Source organism: Vespa crabro, chromosome 11 (assembly GCF_910589235.1).
Source record: "Vespa crabro chromosome 11, iyVesCrab1.2, whole genome shotgun sequence".
Taxonomy (NCBI): Eukaryota; Metazoa; Arthropoda; class Insecta; order Hymenoptera; family Vespidae; genus Vespa; species Vespa crabro.
The window spans coordinates 5,838,033-5,857,458 of NC_060965.1; the positions used below are offsets into that span (position 1 = coordinate 5,838,033).

Below are 19,426 nucleotides of genomic sequence, written 5' to 3' on the forward strand. Positions count from 1 at the left end.
TCTCCCTTTTTTTTCCTTTTTATCCAACAATAAACCAAAATTTGACGCTGATTCTACGACGTTACGAGTAAACATTAATGTACCGATGTCGGCAAATCATAAATATACAATCGTTTTGCAACAATCTCTCGTCGAATTTTATGACAGATTAAATAAATTTTGTAATATTATCGGGGATATGTATAATTACTGCATAAGTAAGTATTATGTAGAAGACAAAGTAATAAAAAAGAAAAAAGAAAAAAAAAAAGAAAAACAATAATATTTCTTTGTAAATAGAAAGGAAAAAAAAAAAAATAAATAAATAAAAAACACTGAACGATAAGGAACACGTTATCGTTAAAAATTAATGACAAAGACAATTAAAGATAAAAGTATATATATATATATGTATATAATGATACATTGATTTCGAGACATACGAAAGGAAATACTGGACTGAAAAATCAACCATCGGACAATAGAATGGATGTGAGGTGGGATGGATTGCAAGCATGGTGAGAAGGAGGTGGAAGAGGGTGTAAGGTGAGACTGGTGAACGCTATTGTCTCGTCTTTTTTTACATTAAAATTCAGACCCTTTGGAACACGTTCGAATCTGGGTGACGTTTCTCTTTCTCACCCTCTCAACACAACCAGTCGAATACTTCGAAAGGATTTTTGCTGCTCGTACGAGTCAAGTTAAGCTCGCTTTTGCATTCAGTGACATCGTACTCGTCGTCGGAACATCCGAGCTCGTTGGATACGTGCGATATGAAAAATACATAATTCTTGGAGGAAAGTGCGAATAATAGCTGTATCACGTCCCAGCTGCTCGTACGGAAGTATCGTCGTCGATATTTTAAAAGCGAACGAGTGATAGAGAGAGATAGATAGAGAAAGAGAGAGAGGGAGAGAGAGAGAGAGAGAGAGAGAGAGGACACAGAGCCCCTATTTTATTTTGCGATATAATACTCGACTCCGTGTCGTCCACGTCGCTTGACATATTGGACGTGATAGGGTGTAATCCGTTATGCCAGGCTTCGAGCTTGCGAACGGAAATCTAGAGCCTCGATCACCTTCCTCCTTCTATTTCTCTCTCTTTCTTTCTCTCTCTCTCTCTCTCTCTCTCTTTCTCTCTGTCTTTATCTCTGTTATACAACATAGAAAAAAAAAAGAAAGGATAGCGTATATTTATAGTTTCAAATCAGTAGATATCAAAATATCCTAAACATAATGAATGTTCGAAGGTAGGAAAAAAAGGGAACAAAAAGAAAGAAAGAAAGAAAGAAAGAAAAGTTTGACTCTAATTTACATTCACAAAAGTTAAGATCATAAATGAATTCGTATCTCAATATAATTTTTTCATTTGTTTTCGTTTTCTTTTCTTTTTTTTGTTATTTTTTTGTCGTTTTCCAAAAATTACAGTCAGTTTGATTGAAACTAAAGTAATATTATCGTTTACGTCTCACGACAATTCACAGCAAGAACTTAACGAATTGATATATCTTATATCATATCATATCATATATTGTGTGTGTGTGTGTGTGTGTGTATGTTCATGTATTTTCGAGAATTCGTGAATGATGAGGGATAATAACACGAGAATATACTGTTCTTGTTTCAGGAAGTGCATACATCATCAGATGGAGTGCACCGCAGTTGATGATCGTTGCGGTACAATACATACTCACTGGACCATACATGCCACCGTACGTACCACAAACGGCGAATTAAGAACTAATAATACATCTTCGATCGGGAGAAGAGAAACGTACAGAGGGAATGAAAATGAAGAGGAGAAGTAAAAGGAGGAGGAGGAGGAGGAGGAGGAGGAGATGGAGGATGAAAAGGGAGAATTGGAGGAAGGAAGGAAGGAAGGGACCGATTTCCGTAGCCGAATTAGTTCGTTACCCAAACGCAATTCGGCAATGCTCAAATCGATCGGCAATTCAATTTCGAATCGGTGAACTTTAAACATTAAGTCGATTAAACATCGAATTACCTGTAATTCGCGAATTGACCCACGAGTTTGATTACAACCATCCAGGAACAGTGGTGGCCGAATTACCACAAAACGATAATTATGTATGAAAGCGCGTCCGTACTTCCTGATTACATTGGCTTGTTATACCTACACCGAGGCTATAGTATAGCATACTACGCATTCGTATAAATTGCAAGGTAAATTAGAACGAAATTAGTAGCTCGCGTTCCTCGCTATCACACAGATGCTAGATTATGAAACAAACCGATATCGAAATGATATCGAAAAATTTTTCCAATCTAAATCTATATATATATCACTGCCATGGGTATTATTGCCATAGGCATCCACTGCCATGGGCATCACTGCCAATCAACATTCCCTCTTTTTTTCTTTTTCCTTTTTTTTTTTTCTTTTTTCTTCATTCATCAATTTCATTGATAACATGAATAATATTAATTCTTGTTGAGATTAATTGTTCGTCCTTTTACGTCGTCCATACGAGAAATAATTTGATTCGATGAGAAATGTTCGCAAGAAAAATCGAAAATAAACAAAAACAGGATAAAGAAAAGAATAGATAGGAGAAAGAAATGAAAAAGAAAAAGAATAAAAAAAAAAAAGAAAAGAAAAAAGAAAAAAGAAAATTCATTATTTTAGGAAGTACGCATCGAAATCTAATTGCGTTAGAAATGGATCAATACGGGACGATGAATCCAAAAGGTTAATTTGAAATTTCCCTTGTTATATCTACATATAATGTCGCCCCAGAGATATATTAGTGGAATATTAATCGGCATCATTAGTTGCACGACAAATTGCTCTATCGTCGGACCAACGAAATGGGACAAGAACGCAACGAATGGATTTACGGTGAAGCTCTATCCCGTCGAAATATATATATACTTATACATACCTATGTGTATATGTATATGTATATATATATATATATATATATATATATATATATATAACTTCAAATAAACTCGGCGATGTCGAAAAGCGTGTCATCGATCGATTCGAAGCGATTTTGCAATGGTTTAATGGGACGGTCGTGCTCACGTGACATTTATTAAACCACATTTTGGGATTGCAGACGTCCATCGAACGTAAGCATAACCGAGAGTCGTGGAACGTCGTAGAACTAGCTTTGATGTGGGAACAGTGTGATGTACAAAGCTCGATTAATTTTACCAATTTAATTGAAATTCGAACGTTAGATCTTCCATTAATAGATCCGATCAAGATGACGTTTTAAGTCTTTATCGTTCGATTAAAGAACAATGTTGCGTTTATATTTATTATAATTTCTATTATATAGTTACGAGATTCCTTTCTTTCGTTGTCATTGTTATTGTTTCTCTTTTTGTTTCTTTTTTTTTCCTTGACTTTTTTTTCTTCGTATACCTCATTCCGTGATACCAATACAGTCATATTGGATTTACGATAAAACAACAAATGACGTGCGAAATCGTGTTAGAGTTGTAAAACGTTATGTTGAAAAGGACAATTTTGTTAACAACAAAAACGAGGAGACAATGGGAACAAAACTTTCTCTTTTTCTTTTTTTCTATTTTCTTGTTTGTCTGTTTCTTCGTTCTTTTTCCTTCTTTTTTCTTTCACGAAGCAGCATAATCTATTTCGATCTAACACGCGGGGATTCTGTGGATTAAAAATCCAACAGGGCGGTGCTAACTATCACATATTCTAAAACTGCACGGAAACGAATCGGAAAATCGCGCGTTTATTTTTCTGTTTTTTTCTTCTTTTTCTTTTTTTCTTTTTTTATTATTATTATTATCTTGACATAGATACTACGTGAAATTTGTATGCAAGCTTTCGCGATAATATTCACTGGCGCGCGCATGAAATATATACGGACACACATATACACACACACACACATACACACAAACACAAATATATATATATTCGAAAAATATGTTCAGTTGAATGAAAAACTTTTTATATATGTCGATTTTCATTGTACATCGAGAAGCGATAACGTATCATGGCGGCAATCAATGTGAAAAAATTTTCCAAGTTCAAAAGTACGTGTATTCTTGATACTTTTTTTTCTGTTTCCTTTTTCGTTTTTCTTTCTCTCTCTCTCTCTCTCTCTCTCTCTCTCTCTCTCTCTCTCTCTCTCTCTCTCTCTCTCTCTCTCTCTCTTTCTCTTTCTCTCTCAGAATCATTCGATGCAAATTTAAACGAGAGGCAATAGAAAACGAGATCTTCGGGAATAAAAGTATTGAAAAGTATCGTAGAAAAATCGTTCCTAATTTTCGAACGATCTGTCGAATGACTAAGATTTTCTGTAAAGCAGCTTTCCTCACTTGCAATTTTTGCTTCGCACGAAAACGTACTTGGATATTATCGGCTAAGCCTAGCTTAACTCAAGCAATTTCATTTTATCCGCAATACAATATTAACAATAGCAATAGCAACAGTAATAGAAGTAGCAACAATAGGAGCAGCAACAGGATCGATCATTCCTAAATCTTAGATCGTTAAAATCTGTCCGTATCATTGAACGGTATTAAATAAATACGATGTTAATAGATAAACAATGAAGATAAACTAAAATCAAGAGAAAACTGATAAAGAGATAGATAAATATGATAACGAATGATTATAAATATCATAACGAAATATTAGTCGGTAATTAATAAAAAAAAAAAAAAAAAAAAGAAAAAAAAGAAAAAAAAAGAAAACAAGAATCAGGAGGAAAAAGGAAAAAAGAAAAGGAAAAGAAAGAGAGGAGAGAAGAAAAGCAAAACATTAAAATATAACTTGACCGTCGTTCAATAAAGTGAAACGTAGCATATATTTATAATTTACATGAGTTGACCTCGATGTTGGATCTTAAAATTGCGATGGAACATCCAAGAGGGTTGTGTCTTCGACGTAAAAGAAGAGAGAGAGATAGAGAGAGAAAGAGACAAAGAGACAGAGAGAAAAAGAGAGAGAGAAAGGGGAAATGTGATTAATGCTATGTCACGCGCGAACCTTCTCCGTAGTCGCGTATAATATTCCGTGCTTGAACGATATCGCCTGGCCGGCACGTTCGCGATAAAACGAAAGCGAATATTTATTTCTACGAATTCAATTATTTCCCTATAGAGCAAGTATAGCTATCTGAATGTGTTTTGTATATGTGTATACATACGTACATACATATATACATACTATATATATGTAAGAGAGAGAAAAAGAGAGAGAGAGAGTGAGAGAGAGAGAGAGAGAGAGAGAGAGAGAGAGAGAGAGAGATAAACGGAGTTAAATCGACCATCCCAGCTTTCCGGTTCGGTCCAGCCAACTGAGAGTTTATTCTCGCACGGGCCACTTCGTCGTTTTCCATTCGTGAATCGATAAAAAAGGGTGGGGAGTACATAGTTATCTGTGTGTTTCGTTAAATTTAAAACCACCATACTATTTCTTTTCTTCTTCTCTTTCTTTCTAACATAACTAGTTATAGTACCTCTCTCTCTTTTTCTCTCTCATTTTCTCTCTCTCTAAATATATATATATATATATATATATATATATATATATATATATATACATATATATGTTATATCATAACAACTTTCCGTAAACGAATTCCGCAAGAAATTTTTATCCTCCCCCTCTCCCTCGGCCCCCAGTTTGAGAAAAGCCACCTCTCTTTTAATCCACCTTAGGCGAACGTTGAACACAACTTGAAATTCTTCGTAGGAGTTTTTCTATTTTTCTTTTTTTTTTTCTTTCTTTTTTTTTCTTTTCTTTTTTTTTCCTTGAATCCACCTAAACCAACCGCCGTCTTAAAAAAAAAAAAACGAAAAAAGAAAAAGAGAAAAAAAAAAGGAAGCATTCGGAGTTTCGGGTTTTCTTCTGCTTCGGCTGGTCATGCAACGTTCTTAAGGATAGAAAGAAAGAGAAGGAAACTGGTATGAAAAGTTTCGATCGCACAAAGAGGGCTTCGATAAAGTATCATTCGGCCGGAAAGTCTCCGGCAGAAAGTTACCAATCTATGGGAGAGATTGAAAAGTTCCCTTTTATGTCGCCCGTCGAAATACGAAACTTTCTGTAACACGTACAATGTATATATATATATATAGGAATATATATATATACATGTATGTATGTACATATATATACATAATAGAATAACACAGACACGTAAAGAACTACACGGAAACAATGAAAGAATCGCAAAGTTTACGAATAATGGGGGAAAAATGAAAAATCGGCCGATCTTTTTTTTTGCATCGACATTTTTCATTTTATCGTTTATTTCTTTTCTTTTTATTCTTTTTTTTTTATCCCTCCTCCCCTATACCTCCCAAGTAATTATCCATTTTAGAGATTTTATTGAAAAAAAAAGAAAAAAGGGAAAAGAGAGAAGGAAAAGAAAGAAACCCTTTTTATCCAATAGTACTTTTAAAACTGTTCGTATTAATGTTCTCGATAAATAAAACATTAGATACGATAGATTTCGTTCAGGTAAACAGCATATTAATAGTCTTGATTACATGATGACTCGCGGAATACAAGTATCGATATCCAATCGAGTATTCGATCAAAAGTTTACACGAGGCCAACATCAAAACCAATTACGCGAACTACCTTTACGTTCAAGTACATAAATTAGTTAGTAACAAGTTTGTTGACCGTTCTCAACTTCGTATACGAAAAAGCAATTAAAAAAGTATGAAAACAGTTTTGTCTTTTTCGCTTCTATTCGGTATCATTTTGCAGATTGAACGAACGTAATCGAGAGAGAAACACGAACGCAATTACAGAGAAACCACCTCTCTGACCTATAAATTGTTCGATTCGATATGTACCAATAGCTTAAAGGAGAAACAAAATATAGATATATCTGTTTCGAAAAAAAAACAAAAACAAAAAAAGAAAAAAGAAAAAAAAAGGAAGAAATAAATAAAAGAAACGAAAGGAAAAAAGAAAACAAACAAAAATCAAAATAAAACGAAACAAGATAGCCGAGTAACAAAATCTACATTTTATTCTTCATATATCTCGATTAAAATAATTCCAATGGAAAACAACGTTCGAACAACTATATCGATCTATATCAGTTTTTTCCTTCTATGACTTAACTTTTTCAATTTGTAAAATATTTTCCTTTTTCGACTATAGAAAATTCATCTCTATCTACTACTAATTTCTGTACTTTCGTATATTTGTACATATGTATGTATATGTGTATATATATATATATATGTGTGTGTGTGTGTGTGTGTGTGTGTGTGTGTGTGTGTGTGTGTGTGTGTGTGTGTGTGTGTGTGTGTGTGTGTGTGTGTGTGTGTGTACGTATGTATATAAAACAAAACATCTTTTCTTTCCTTCTTCTTTTCCTTTTTCATTTTTATAAAATTAACATAACACTTTCTCAAAAAATTATATTTTCGAAATTACAGTTTCGCATAATCTCTCCCTCTCTCTATTTTCACCTTTCCTTCTCTCTCTCTCTCTCTCTTTCTCTCTTTCTCTCTCTCTCTCTCTCTCTCTTTCGTTCTCGTACATATACATATAATATACGTATACCTACCTATAACATACGTAAATACATGGATATATATATATATATATGGATATCAACATGCATACGTAGGATTACGTTTAAGCGACGCGTGAGCGGCCACAGTCTACGGTAAGCGAGGCGTAACGGAGATACCGCTCCGTGACGTCGTTAAGCGCCGACATACAACACGATTCCACGCAACGAGACGCACCGTCGCCGTGGAACGACATCCCTTTTCCCCGTCTCACCTTCGCAACGTTGCTCTTTCGATGTTGAAACTTCGGATCGATGAAAAGAGAGAGAGAGAGAGAGAGAGAGAGAGAGAGAGAGAGAGAGAGCTTTTTCGTGCATTCACCCACCCCCTGAAGATTTTTTTCTTAAAGAATATCGACGTTACCGAAGATCGGTAAAAATGGGAAATAAGGAGGACGAGAGGGTCAGGAGAGAAAGGTGAGGGAAGGATAGTAGGAAAGGGAAAAAGGTTGTGGGCTACGGATAAAAATGGTTGCTCGAATTTAAAGCGGGAAGAGTTTTACGACGCTGTTAGGTATTAAACTTGAAGGTAAATCCTGATACAACTCTCCCTGCACGAATTTATGTCCGTATTCATTATTCCAACAATAAAAAGACGCTCCCTTAAGGAATTCTACGCTTCTCGAACCGACGGTAATAAAACCTTAGCTTCGCTTTACGGTCATTCACGGAAAGATCCTAAGATTTTCTACATCCACCCACTTGCACACGGGTACGATCTAAGATATATTTAACTCTTTGAAGTAGTAATATCATTGATTTGTCATAAGATCTATATATATATATATATATATATATATATATATATATATATATATATATGTATGTATATACGTATGTATATATGTTTTAAGTAGTTTGATTTTGATTTAATTTAACTTCCTTACAAACTCATTTCCAACCTGACCAATAAACCTAGAATCTACGTTCTAAGAGAATAAAATTTTCAATGAGACTTTCCAAAAGGATAAATCTCATCGTAAATGAGAATATACATGTAGCATAGCAAGGAAAATCATAAGATTCTAATAGTATTTCGGGAGCAAGTAGTATTATCGTTTTATGCTTTGTTCCTATCTTATCTCTCTCTCTCTCTCTCTCTCTCTCTCTCTCTCTCTCTCCCTCTCCCCTTACTCTTTCTCTCCCCTTACTCTTTCTCACTTCTCCTAATTACCTCTATTTCCTCGAAACATAAACTCCAGTGAACAATCCCAGTACGCATTAACGAATTCACTTGTGCATTAATTAAACGTAGCTTCCGATGAGAGAGAATCGCTTGATTTCAAAGTTAAAATTTATAAAAAGGAAAAAAGAAAAAGAAAAAAAAAGAAAAAAAGAAAGAGAAAAACCGATATACGTTTATCGTCGTCGCTTAATTATTAACATAAAAATCAACAAAGATTAATTCCACAAGATAAATTGTACATAAAAAATATATTTCAATTTCTTCCAATAAATACTTTAATATATTTAGACACATACGTACATAGTTATAAAATATTATGTATACATGTATAACTCGGAATAGAATAGAGAAATGTTCATTTCTTCAAAAAATTCTATAACATTATTCATGATAGTGATTGTATAATACACTTACAATGATTATGTTTAAAAGAGAGAAAGAGAGAGAGAAAGAGAGAGAAAGAGAGAGAGAGAGCGAGAGAGAGAGAGAAAGAGGAGAATCAGGTGCGATGAAATTTTCGAATGACGCAAGGGTGTCTTGTGGTTCAACGAGCTCGATGTAACACAAGTAGAGAAGAATGAGGATCTGTACTGTGTGACGAGAAAAAGAGAAAGGGAGATAAAAAGAAAGGGAAACAGATATAAAAAAGAGAAAGAGAGAGAGAGAGAGATAGTTGCCATAGAAGGGTAGATGGTGGAAGAGGGATCCCGTTACACACAGTCTGTATCATCATTTTGCGATGTACTTGCGAGCTTTTCCCGGCTCGTTTAACACGGCCCATTCATAATAAGATGACGGCCGCAAAAGTATTGGCTCTTATCGTAAAGCACAAAACACGTTACCACGCTAGAGATCCTTCGACCACCGATTTACCAGTCCCCGTTCTACTACCCTGAATAACTATTGTCAGAAATTACGATATACTTATAGTCCATTCGATTCGGTCAATATTTTCTCGATTATTCATATTCGGGGTTCTAGTAATTACCTGATTAATAAATATAACGAAAGCAATCTCCCATGGTTCGTTTCGAAATCGATCGAAATCGGAGAAAGTAGGAATAAGTACGACGGGCTAATCGTTTTGCCATTTTCTACTTTAAAAATTTAATAATAACCCTTTCTACTTATTACTTATATGTATATACGTATACCTTGAAAACGCGTGAAAGAGATCTACTACGGTATATTAATTTCGATAAGAGGGAATACGAGAAATTAATGTACATTTATTATTGAATAATGAGATAAAGTTAGATATATATATATATATACACACAAGTATCTACATATGTTCGTATAAAAATCCTTTTTTATTATTATTATTATTATTATTATTATTATTATTATTTCGTTTTCTACGATAAATCAATTAATTATATTAAGCTCGATGATTATAATCGCGACAGAATACATTATCTAGATATTTTATTCTCCATTCTCTCTTTCTATTTTATTTCTACCACGTAAAAAGCCTTATTTCATATATCGAACATACATACTCCCGATTATGATGGATAAATAGCATTTATCCGATAAAGGAACGTGCAAAAATCTCATTCCTATGCATTTATCTCTCCCTCTCCCTCTCTCTATCTCTATCTCTTTTTCTCTCCATCTTGCAATTATCAAATTGATTCAATCGTTTTACCAACGACATATCCGAATAAAAATAACAAACAATGGTGGCTAAATTTTCACGGACGCGTAAAGGATTCCCAAAAATATATTTTATCATTGGTGAATACGCAAACGTATAATACGTTTGGATTTCAGATATATCAGAAAAAAATATGTTTTTTTTTTCCTTTTTCTTTCTTTTTTTTCTATATTTTTTATTTTCTTTCGTTTTTTTTTTTTTTTTTTTTATTTATTTACAGTATATACTACTATTTCTCCATATTCGGCGAACGGTGGCGAGAATAAAAACGTTAATTGAAATAAATGTGACCGCTTTTTCGCCAACAATTATTCTCATCTCCCCCATCTCCAGATTCCCTCCCGCCCCTCCCACTCCCCTGCACCCCTTTCCCTCTTGCCCACCCAGCACCACTTTCACGACGCGATCGATATATCGTACAATAATCTCGATTGACCATTGTGTTCGCCTTGAAATGGTCCACGATCGTACGTGTTGGAAAACGTGTGGTTTGGTAAAAAAAAAAAAAAGAAGAAAGAGAAAAAAATATATAAAAGAAGAAGGGAAAAAAGAAAGAGACGGAAAAGAAAAATAATAACAATCAAAATATAGAAGCTGTAACGTTACTTCTCCTTCAATATCAATTTTCATCGTAACTATTTCTTTATTTCTCTGACTTTTATCGTACAAATAATTTTGAAAATAATCGTCTTGGAGAAATGACAAAATATGATACCTACGTAGTGGTATCGCTTATTTGCGTTGAATAGCGTATGATTTTCTTCAAAGAAAGAAAGAAAAAAAAGCAAAAACAAAAAAAAGAGAAAGAGAAAAAGATAAAAGAGGGGAAAAAAGCAGGAAAAAAAATCAAAACTATATAACAATACGTTTTCTCTGAGATCACTTTTCATTGGAGAAAAAAAAAAGAGAGAGAATATTTTTTTTCTATCGTCAATAATTTCAACGATGGAGCAAACATTTTTTTCCATCATCAATAATTTCAATTACGATGAAAAAAAAAAGAAAAAAAAAGAAAAAAAAAGGAAGAAGAGAAGGAAAAAGAAATGTCGAAAAACGATATTCTCTTTTATTTATTCATCTCTTTCACAGCACTTAAAAATCATATTTTCCGATCAATAAAATAATCTAATGATATATGCATGTATACTTTAAACAGAAAGAAATTATAATCACTATGTTTTATTATATGTACACATATACATTATATATACATATAATCACGTTGATTGGACGTTTGCATTAACCAAATTTATATCGAATACCAATGGACGAACGCAATAGTATCATTTAACGAGGCCGACCAGGATAGTTAATTAATCTCTAAACTATATCGAAAAGGACGGACGTAGCTATTCATAATATAATTCGCGAATTATAATCGCATACGATCGATTATTATTGTATCGTGTTTATGTATATCCCATGGAAACTGGAAATCGCGTTTTCTCGCGTTCGGCCAAGCCGAACACGGATATTCTTCCTCCAAAGTAATAACGAAAATAAACAAGAAAAATCTATTGCGAAAGATAAACGATTCTTCCATCGACTGATCTAAAGTGATCCAAAGAGGAAAGAAGAGAAAGAAAATAAGAATCACGTAAAAATACATAAAACAACTTGAAAGTAATATCGCTTGTACTTTGATATACATATATATATATATATATATATATATATATATATATATATATATATATATATATATATATATACATATATATATTATGATTATAATTACGATTATTATTATTATTATTATTATTATATAATTATAATAATTATTATTAAAACTAATATTATTATTGTTGTTGTTATTATTATTATCATTATTCTTATTATTATTATTATCATTATTATTACTATTATTATTATTATTATTATTATTATTATTATTATTATTATTATTATTATTATTATTATTATTATTAATATTATTATTATTATTATTATTATTATTATTATTATTAATATTATTTGTATTATTATTATTATTATTATTATTATTATTATTATTATTATTAATATTATTATTATTATTATTATTATTATTATTATTATTATTAATATTATTTTTATTATTATTATTATTATTATTATTATTATTATTATTATTATATTCGAGATATTTACCTAAAAAGTGCATGAAGTAAGTAACGTTAAAGGATGCACAAATGGATGCTCTATAAAGGAAGTTTATAAATTTTAATATATTAAATCGACCGACAATTTCGAAGGAGGTACGAAAATGGTAGAAAAAAGAGAGAGAGAAAGAAAGAAGAAGAAATAAAGAGAGAGAAAGAGAGATAGAGAGAGAGAGAGAGAGAGAGAGAGAGGAAGAAAAAGAAAGAGAGAGAAACATAAAAGTGAAGGTATCTTTTCCGAATTTTTATTCGTTCCTCCGATCGACCGTCGGATACGTCCGGACGTAAATTGTAAGAGATGTAAGATGATTTACTGTAAATAATTCGATGTATAAACCACGTTTCGATTGTTTGTATAATATACAGTATGAACGTATGTACGTGATGGTTGGTACTCGTGTATCTATGATGGAATATAATGTACGAAAGAAAATCGATTCCATCGATCTAATTCACTTGGACGTTAACGTGTATCTGTCTATGTACATAAATTTTAAGCTCTAATAAGTGCCAAATAAAAAATCATTTATCGTCCTCTCTACGCAATAACGTCTGATATTCGGTATTACTCGAGGTGGACACAATCGACATGTAAAAGTGAAGCTAACCGTTCCAATGAAGACACAAATTTTTTTCCGCTATTAAAAGAAAAACAAAAAAAAACAAAACAAAAAAAAGGGAAAGGAAAAGAAAGAAATTAAAAGAAAAAAGAAAGAGGAATACGCGAAGTAAAACGAAAGAAAAAGAAAAAGAAAAAAAGGTCTACAAATACGCGGAAGCTTAATAACGATCGGATTGCTGTTTTTTACATCTTCTTAGTTTTTTTTTCTTTTTTTTTTTTTACGACACAGTCGGCCCTTTTTAATACTGCAACATTTGATCTCAATCTTGCCAAAAAAGAAATATTGTTCAATTTATCATTAACACGTTGAGTAATCGCGCTATTACGATTAAATCTATTGAAAAATTGATTTCAATTGTTTGTTGTAATAATTAAACAAAGTGATAACGAAAGGATAAAAGTATAATGTTAAAAATAATAATAATAATAATAATAATAATAATAATAATAATAATAATAATGATAATAATAATAATAATAATCACATGGAAAATTAATATATCTATCGATTTATGCATACAATTATCGATATATTAGGTATGGCTACTCAACGTGTTAAACGTTTTAACAAAATTCACGTTCAATCGATGCTCGATAATGAGCATAAAATAATTTTATGCATGTATAATCATCTCTATACTTATATTTTCTGATGATTGTACATACACACACAAATACACACTCACACATACATATATACACACGCATATATATATACACACACACAAGCGCACACACGTACACACATACATACACACACACATATACATACACGCACGCACGCACGCATGTATCTATATGTCTTCGTGTAATCTCATAATTGCTTGAAAATTCGATGACAGTCGTAGATTATTCAAGAAGAATAGAAAATAAAGGAACGTGTTTTAATGACTCTAATATGTTACTAATCAATAGCATTTACAATACACAGTACCGTTAAAATGATAATTATCGAATAAAGAATTAGACAAATCAATGTGCTTTTCATTTTGAAACGAGCGTGCTTATAAGAATTAATCGTCGAGATTAGCCATTACAAAAAAGAATCGTAAGTGGTGGATTCGAAAGTCAATCGATTTAAAGATTTTTCAAGATTAACATTAATATTATAGGATCGTAAGTATGTTCGTTTTTATTTTAATACTATAGAATAATGATAGAAATATTATTATATGTATTATATATTATATTGTATGATTTATATATATATATATATATATATATATATATATATATTATATACATAATATTAAATGTCAAATTTGTATTCGATAAAGACGATTTAAAAAATAAAGAAAAAAGAACAGGGAGAGATTGAGAGAAAGAGAAGAAGAAGAAGAAAACAGAGATGACCATTTAAGGGATAGTATTAAAAATATAAAAATTGCTTATATATCCTGCATTTTTAAAATAAAATTAATATAGGTAAACATAATCTCTTATCTCTTTCAAGATCAAAACAACGTTCGACTTTCGAATCGATTTAAAACGATACATCGTATATGTAAATGTATTATGTAGGCCAAGGAATTCATACAAAAGAAAAACGATAAGCTTAGTGATAAGGGGACGATTACTATTAAAATTATGTTGTTATTGTCAAAAATATGATATCTCGTAGTCAACCCTAATGCTTACTCGTCAATATAAATTACGATCGTGTTGCACATACCTACGTATGTTGTATGTATGTATAATGTCTGAGTTCGCCTGTTTGTATGACATGATTCGTGCACATTTTGTATATGTTTATGTGAGCGCGCGCATACGTGTGTTTGTATATGTTTGTGTGTGTGTTTATGTGTATACGTCCGTGTATGTGTGAATGTGTGCCTGCCTGATCGTATATATAATATACATAAATATATATATATATATATATATATATATATATATACACATAAACGTGTGCATATATAAAAGTATTATTGTTACTATTTAATTGTTATAAATACGGACACAGTGTCGGGCACGGTCCGAATGTTCACTTTTTTTTCGACCGGCATGTTTCGCTGTGTTCTTGTACATAAATTTTATTATACATATATACATACATACATACATACATACATATATACATACATACATACATAAATACATACATAAATACATAAATACATAAAGGACGGGCTAATAACATAAAATCACTAAATCCTACGATAATATTGCAATTTTAACTAAGAATATAAAAAGAAGCGTTGAAAATGAGTATATATCAATGATAAGAATAATAACAATAATAATAATAATAATAATAATAATAATAATAATAATAATAATAATAATAATAATAATAGTAATAATAGTAATAATAATAATAATAGTAATAATAATAATAATAGTAATAATAATAATAATAATAATAATAATAATAATAGTAATAATAATAATAATGATGATGATAATGATGATAGTGATAATTAATAGTAATGGTAATAATAATAATAATAATAATAATAATAATAATACTAATAATACTAATAATAATAATAATAATAATAATAATAATAATAATAATAATAATAATAATAATAATAATAATAATAATAATAATAATAGTAATAGTAATAATAAGAATAATAATAAGAATAAAAATAAGAATAAGAATGATAATGATAATAGAAAAAGCAGCCTATCCCTTCCTCGAATTTTTCCACAATGACACACCGCACCGTAAATTTTTGGCTTTTAAAAAAAGATTTCACATTTTATACACGTTGTCTGACGGTGTGTCGAAACAAGAAAGTATTTTAATAATCTCGATTCGTCGCTTGATACGCCATTTTAGCACACGCATTGTTATTGATTCCAAAAAAAAAAAAAAAAGAAAAAAAAAAAGAAAAAGAAAAAAAATAGAAGAACAAGAAGAAGAGAAAATAAACAGAAAAAGATTAAGCCGAATACTAAGCGGAAGAACATAAGTACTTTCTTCTTTTTATTGTTTATTCCCAATTTTCTTTCTTTCTTTTTTTCTTTTTGTTTCTTTTTTTTCTTTTTCTTTTTAGCATTTTTTTGTATCACCCTCGTATGAAATAAAGAAGGAAAGAGAAAAAGACAAAAAAAAAAGAAAAAAAAATGGGGAAAAAAAACAAATAAACAAATAAATAAATAAATAAATAAATAAATAAATAAATAGAGATTTCAAATATTAAACATTGCTTTTAATGTGCGTCGTCCCATTGCTATGCGTATAATTATTATAATCTAAATGTCACTGCGTTTAATACGTAAGACGAAGTATTATATTTATGTTTCATCATGAGGTAAAAAATATAAACTAAATACGGCGAATCGATCATTTGTCACTTCTAAAAAAGTATTGTCAATTAAGGAATAAAGTCCAGTAAACTGTAATTAAATAACGGACGGTATATAATTTGATTTCTTTCTTGTTATAATCTCTCTCTCTCTCTTTCTCTCTCTCTCTCTCACACACACACACACACACACACACACACTCTCACTCACTCACTCTCATTTTTTTTCTATCTTTCTCCAACCTTTTTCTATCTATCAATCTCTATTTCTCTCAATTTGATAAGAATATATTTTATTCATGTTGCTGTATATTTCGCGCGTTTAAAAACCCCAATTGTGATAATGTGGTAAAGATATTTAAGAGTAGTTATATAAATAAAAGATGAGAGGAATGGCACAAAAAGGGGGGTTTTATATTTTTCCAAACGATATATTTTCCCAATCCTAATTTTAATATACGTACATATCTTTATCTTAATCAAACTTTTTTAAACTCATACTATCTGTATGATATGAATTTTTTATTAATTTTATTTATTATTATTATTATTATTATTATTATTATTATTATTATTATTATTATTATTATTATCTTAACAGTGCGATGAAATTCTAATGAATAACGCGATATATATTGAAGGATCTCGATCATTTATCAAAGGTAAGCGAGAAATTATTTAATTTTATATATTTTCGATATGTAATATGATAAATTAATTGCAAAGAAAAATTTAAATCTCAAGAGAGAAAGGATAATTGGAATCTTTCTTTTTGGACGTCTTTTCTCCCTCCCTCCCTCCCTCCCCCTCTCTCTCTCCCTCTTTCCCTCTCTCTCTTTTCATTTCCCTCGATTATTGGCTTCGGCATTCCACCAAAATCTCACCCTAAAACGGTCGAGCGATTCAATTAATTCAGTTTACCGGGAGTGTAATAAAGTCTAATTACAATGGTAAACTACCCGTGGTAAACTGTCACAGGCACTTTCGGTGAGTGCATTGCATAGCTAGAATATTTCATTCGCAGCCGCGCGTACGTATAATTTTGTAACAGTAATAGAAGGAAAGGGATGATTCATAGGGGGGGGGAGGACAAAAAAAAGAAAGAAAGAAAGAAAGATGGAACAGAAACGAAGGAATAAAAGGAATTCGAAGAACAAAGAAAAAAAAATAATAACAAAATACATTAAACCAATTTCTATAACAATTAATCGTTCCAATGACTCAGAAAATTGATTTTCTCTTTTTAAAATCGAACGAAGTATATTCAAATTGCAAATTTTAATCATGAAGAATTTAAGTTTTAACAGCTTTACCTATACAATTATAATTGTTAGAGTAGGAATTCCAATTTAAAAACAAAAAGAAAAAGAAGTTTTATAAAGTATTTCTCGTATTTAATAAAAAAAAAAAAAAAAAAAAAGAAAAAAAAAAGCAAACGTTCATCTTACACAATTATGGACTATATAAAAGATATATAAAAAAAAATCGTTATCGATAAATTGATCGTAGAGAATAATATCGAATGAGATAATATAAAAAAAAAAAAGAAACCAAAAAATAAAACAGAATAAAAAATTTACTTAAACAATTGTTTTAGAATTTAAAAAAATTTTTTTAGAATTTAAAATTTAGAGTTTAGAATTTAGAAAAAAAAAAATAAAAGAGAAAAAAAATTCATAATACACATTTCGCATTATTTAATTTATAAAAACCAAACGTATTCATTTGCTCTAACTATTATAAACTCTACAAAAGGTAACTAAAAAAAAAAAAAAAAAAAAATCATCATTAGAATACATTAATCTAGTAATTGATCAAAAAGAATGAGTTAAAGATAAAAAAACAAAAAAAAAGAAAACAAAGAAAGAGAGAGAGATAGAGAGAGAGAGAAACAAACATCAAAATAATTGGTTTAGTAAGATTTAAAACAAGAAAAATTCTGTACGGTATAATTTGCATTGAATTTGAAAAAAAAAACAAAAACAAAATCAAACAAACAAACGAACATACAAACGAATGGACATACAAACGAATGAACGAACGAACGAACAAATAAATAAACAAATGAATGAACATACAAAAGAACGAACGAACGAACAAATAAATAAACAAATGAATGAACGAAATCATCGTATAAATGCAAACATGAAGATCAAATGAGTTCATTTCACATAAATGTTGTACATCCCCATAAAAGGCAACAACTCAAAATCGTGATTGAAATTCTCTTTCGTATAGAAATTCGATATCGATGATGCACTCATTTCTTTTCCAATCTTTAAAATCAAATCGATCCGCATTAAGACTCGAGAAAAGTCGTGAAACGACACGGTTGTTCTCTAATCGCCTTTTCTTCTTTCTTTCTTTCTCTCTCTCTCTCTCTCTCTCTCTCTCTCTCTCTCTCTCGCACACACACTCTTGAGGAGGAAGAAATTCTAACGGAAATTGAGACAGAAAAGCGAACAAGACTTCCATCGGAGATACATCGCATCTCGAATCCGCGATAATGGATTCAAGGATTTCTCCTGTACCGCAGAAAGCGACTAACCCTAGTTCTCTAGACAGTAAGATAAAAAAAAAAAAAGAAAGAAAGAAAGAAAAGAGAGGAAAAAAAACAAAGAGAGAAAAAAAAGGAAAGAAAAGGAAAAAAGGAAAAAAAAAATTACCAGTCGCTAGCTCTTTTCCTCGTCGTGGAAGCTCTACCGATCGCGACAGATCTTGTCTTTATCCCTCCATCATCTTTTCTACAGTCGTTTCTATCCTTTAGCATCAGGAGCACCCTCTCCAAGTCGATACCCTTTATTACCCTTTTTTCGACGCCCTTTGAGTCTCTTCTGGCTTTTGAGGACTCGCCAAGGAAAAAAGAAAGAAAGAAGGCAAAAAAGAAAAAGAAGAAAAAGCACGAGAAGATACCTTTAAAGGGGTGGAGTGGGATAGCAACTCGTCTATACATATATATATATATATATATATATATATATATATATATATGATATATATATATATATATGTATATGTATGTATATATATAAAGT

At 30.8% G+C, this 19,426-nt stretch overlaps 1 protein-coding gene and 1 long non-coding RNA gene across 14 annotated transcripts in view; one reads left to right on the forward strand and one right to left on the reverse strand.

Moving 5' to 3' along the window:
• The window catches only part of LOC124428179 (lachesin-like), a 263,585-nt gene extending 256,359 nt beyond the window's left edge, over positions 1 to 7,226 (forward strand). For all 12 annotated transcript variants that reach the window (XM_046971946.1, XM_046971945.1, XM_046971951.1 and 9 more), the window contains one exon: positions 1,606 to 7,226. In XM_046971946.1, the coding sequence (XP_046827902.1) occupies positions 1,606 to 1,715 (110 nt within the window). In that variant the 3' untranslated portion in view covers positions 1,716 to 7,226. The remainder of the gene's footprint in view (positions 1 to 1,605) is intronic.
• LOC124428183 overlaps positions 1 to 19,426 on the reverse strand; it is a 72,287-nt gene that overhangs the window by 32,807 nt on the left and 20,054 nt on the right. The gene's annotated exons all lie outside the window — the stretch shown is intronic.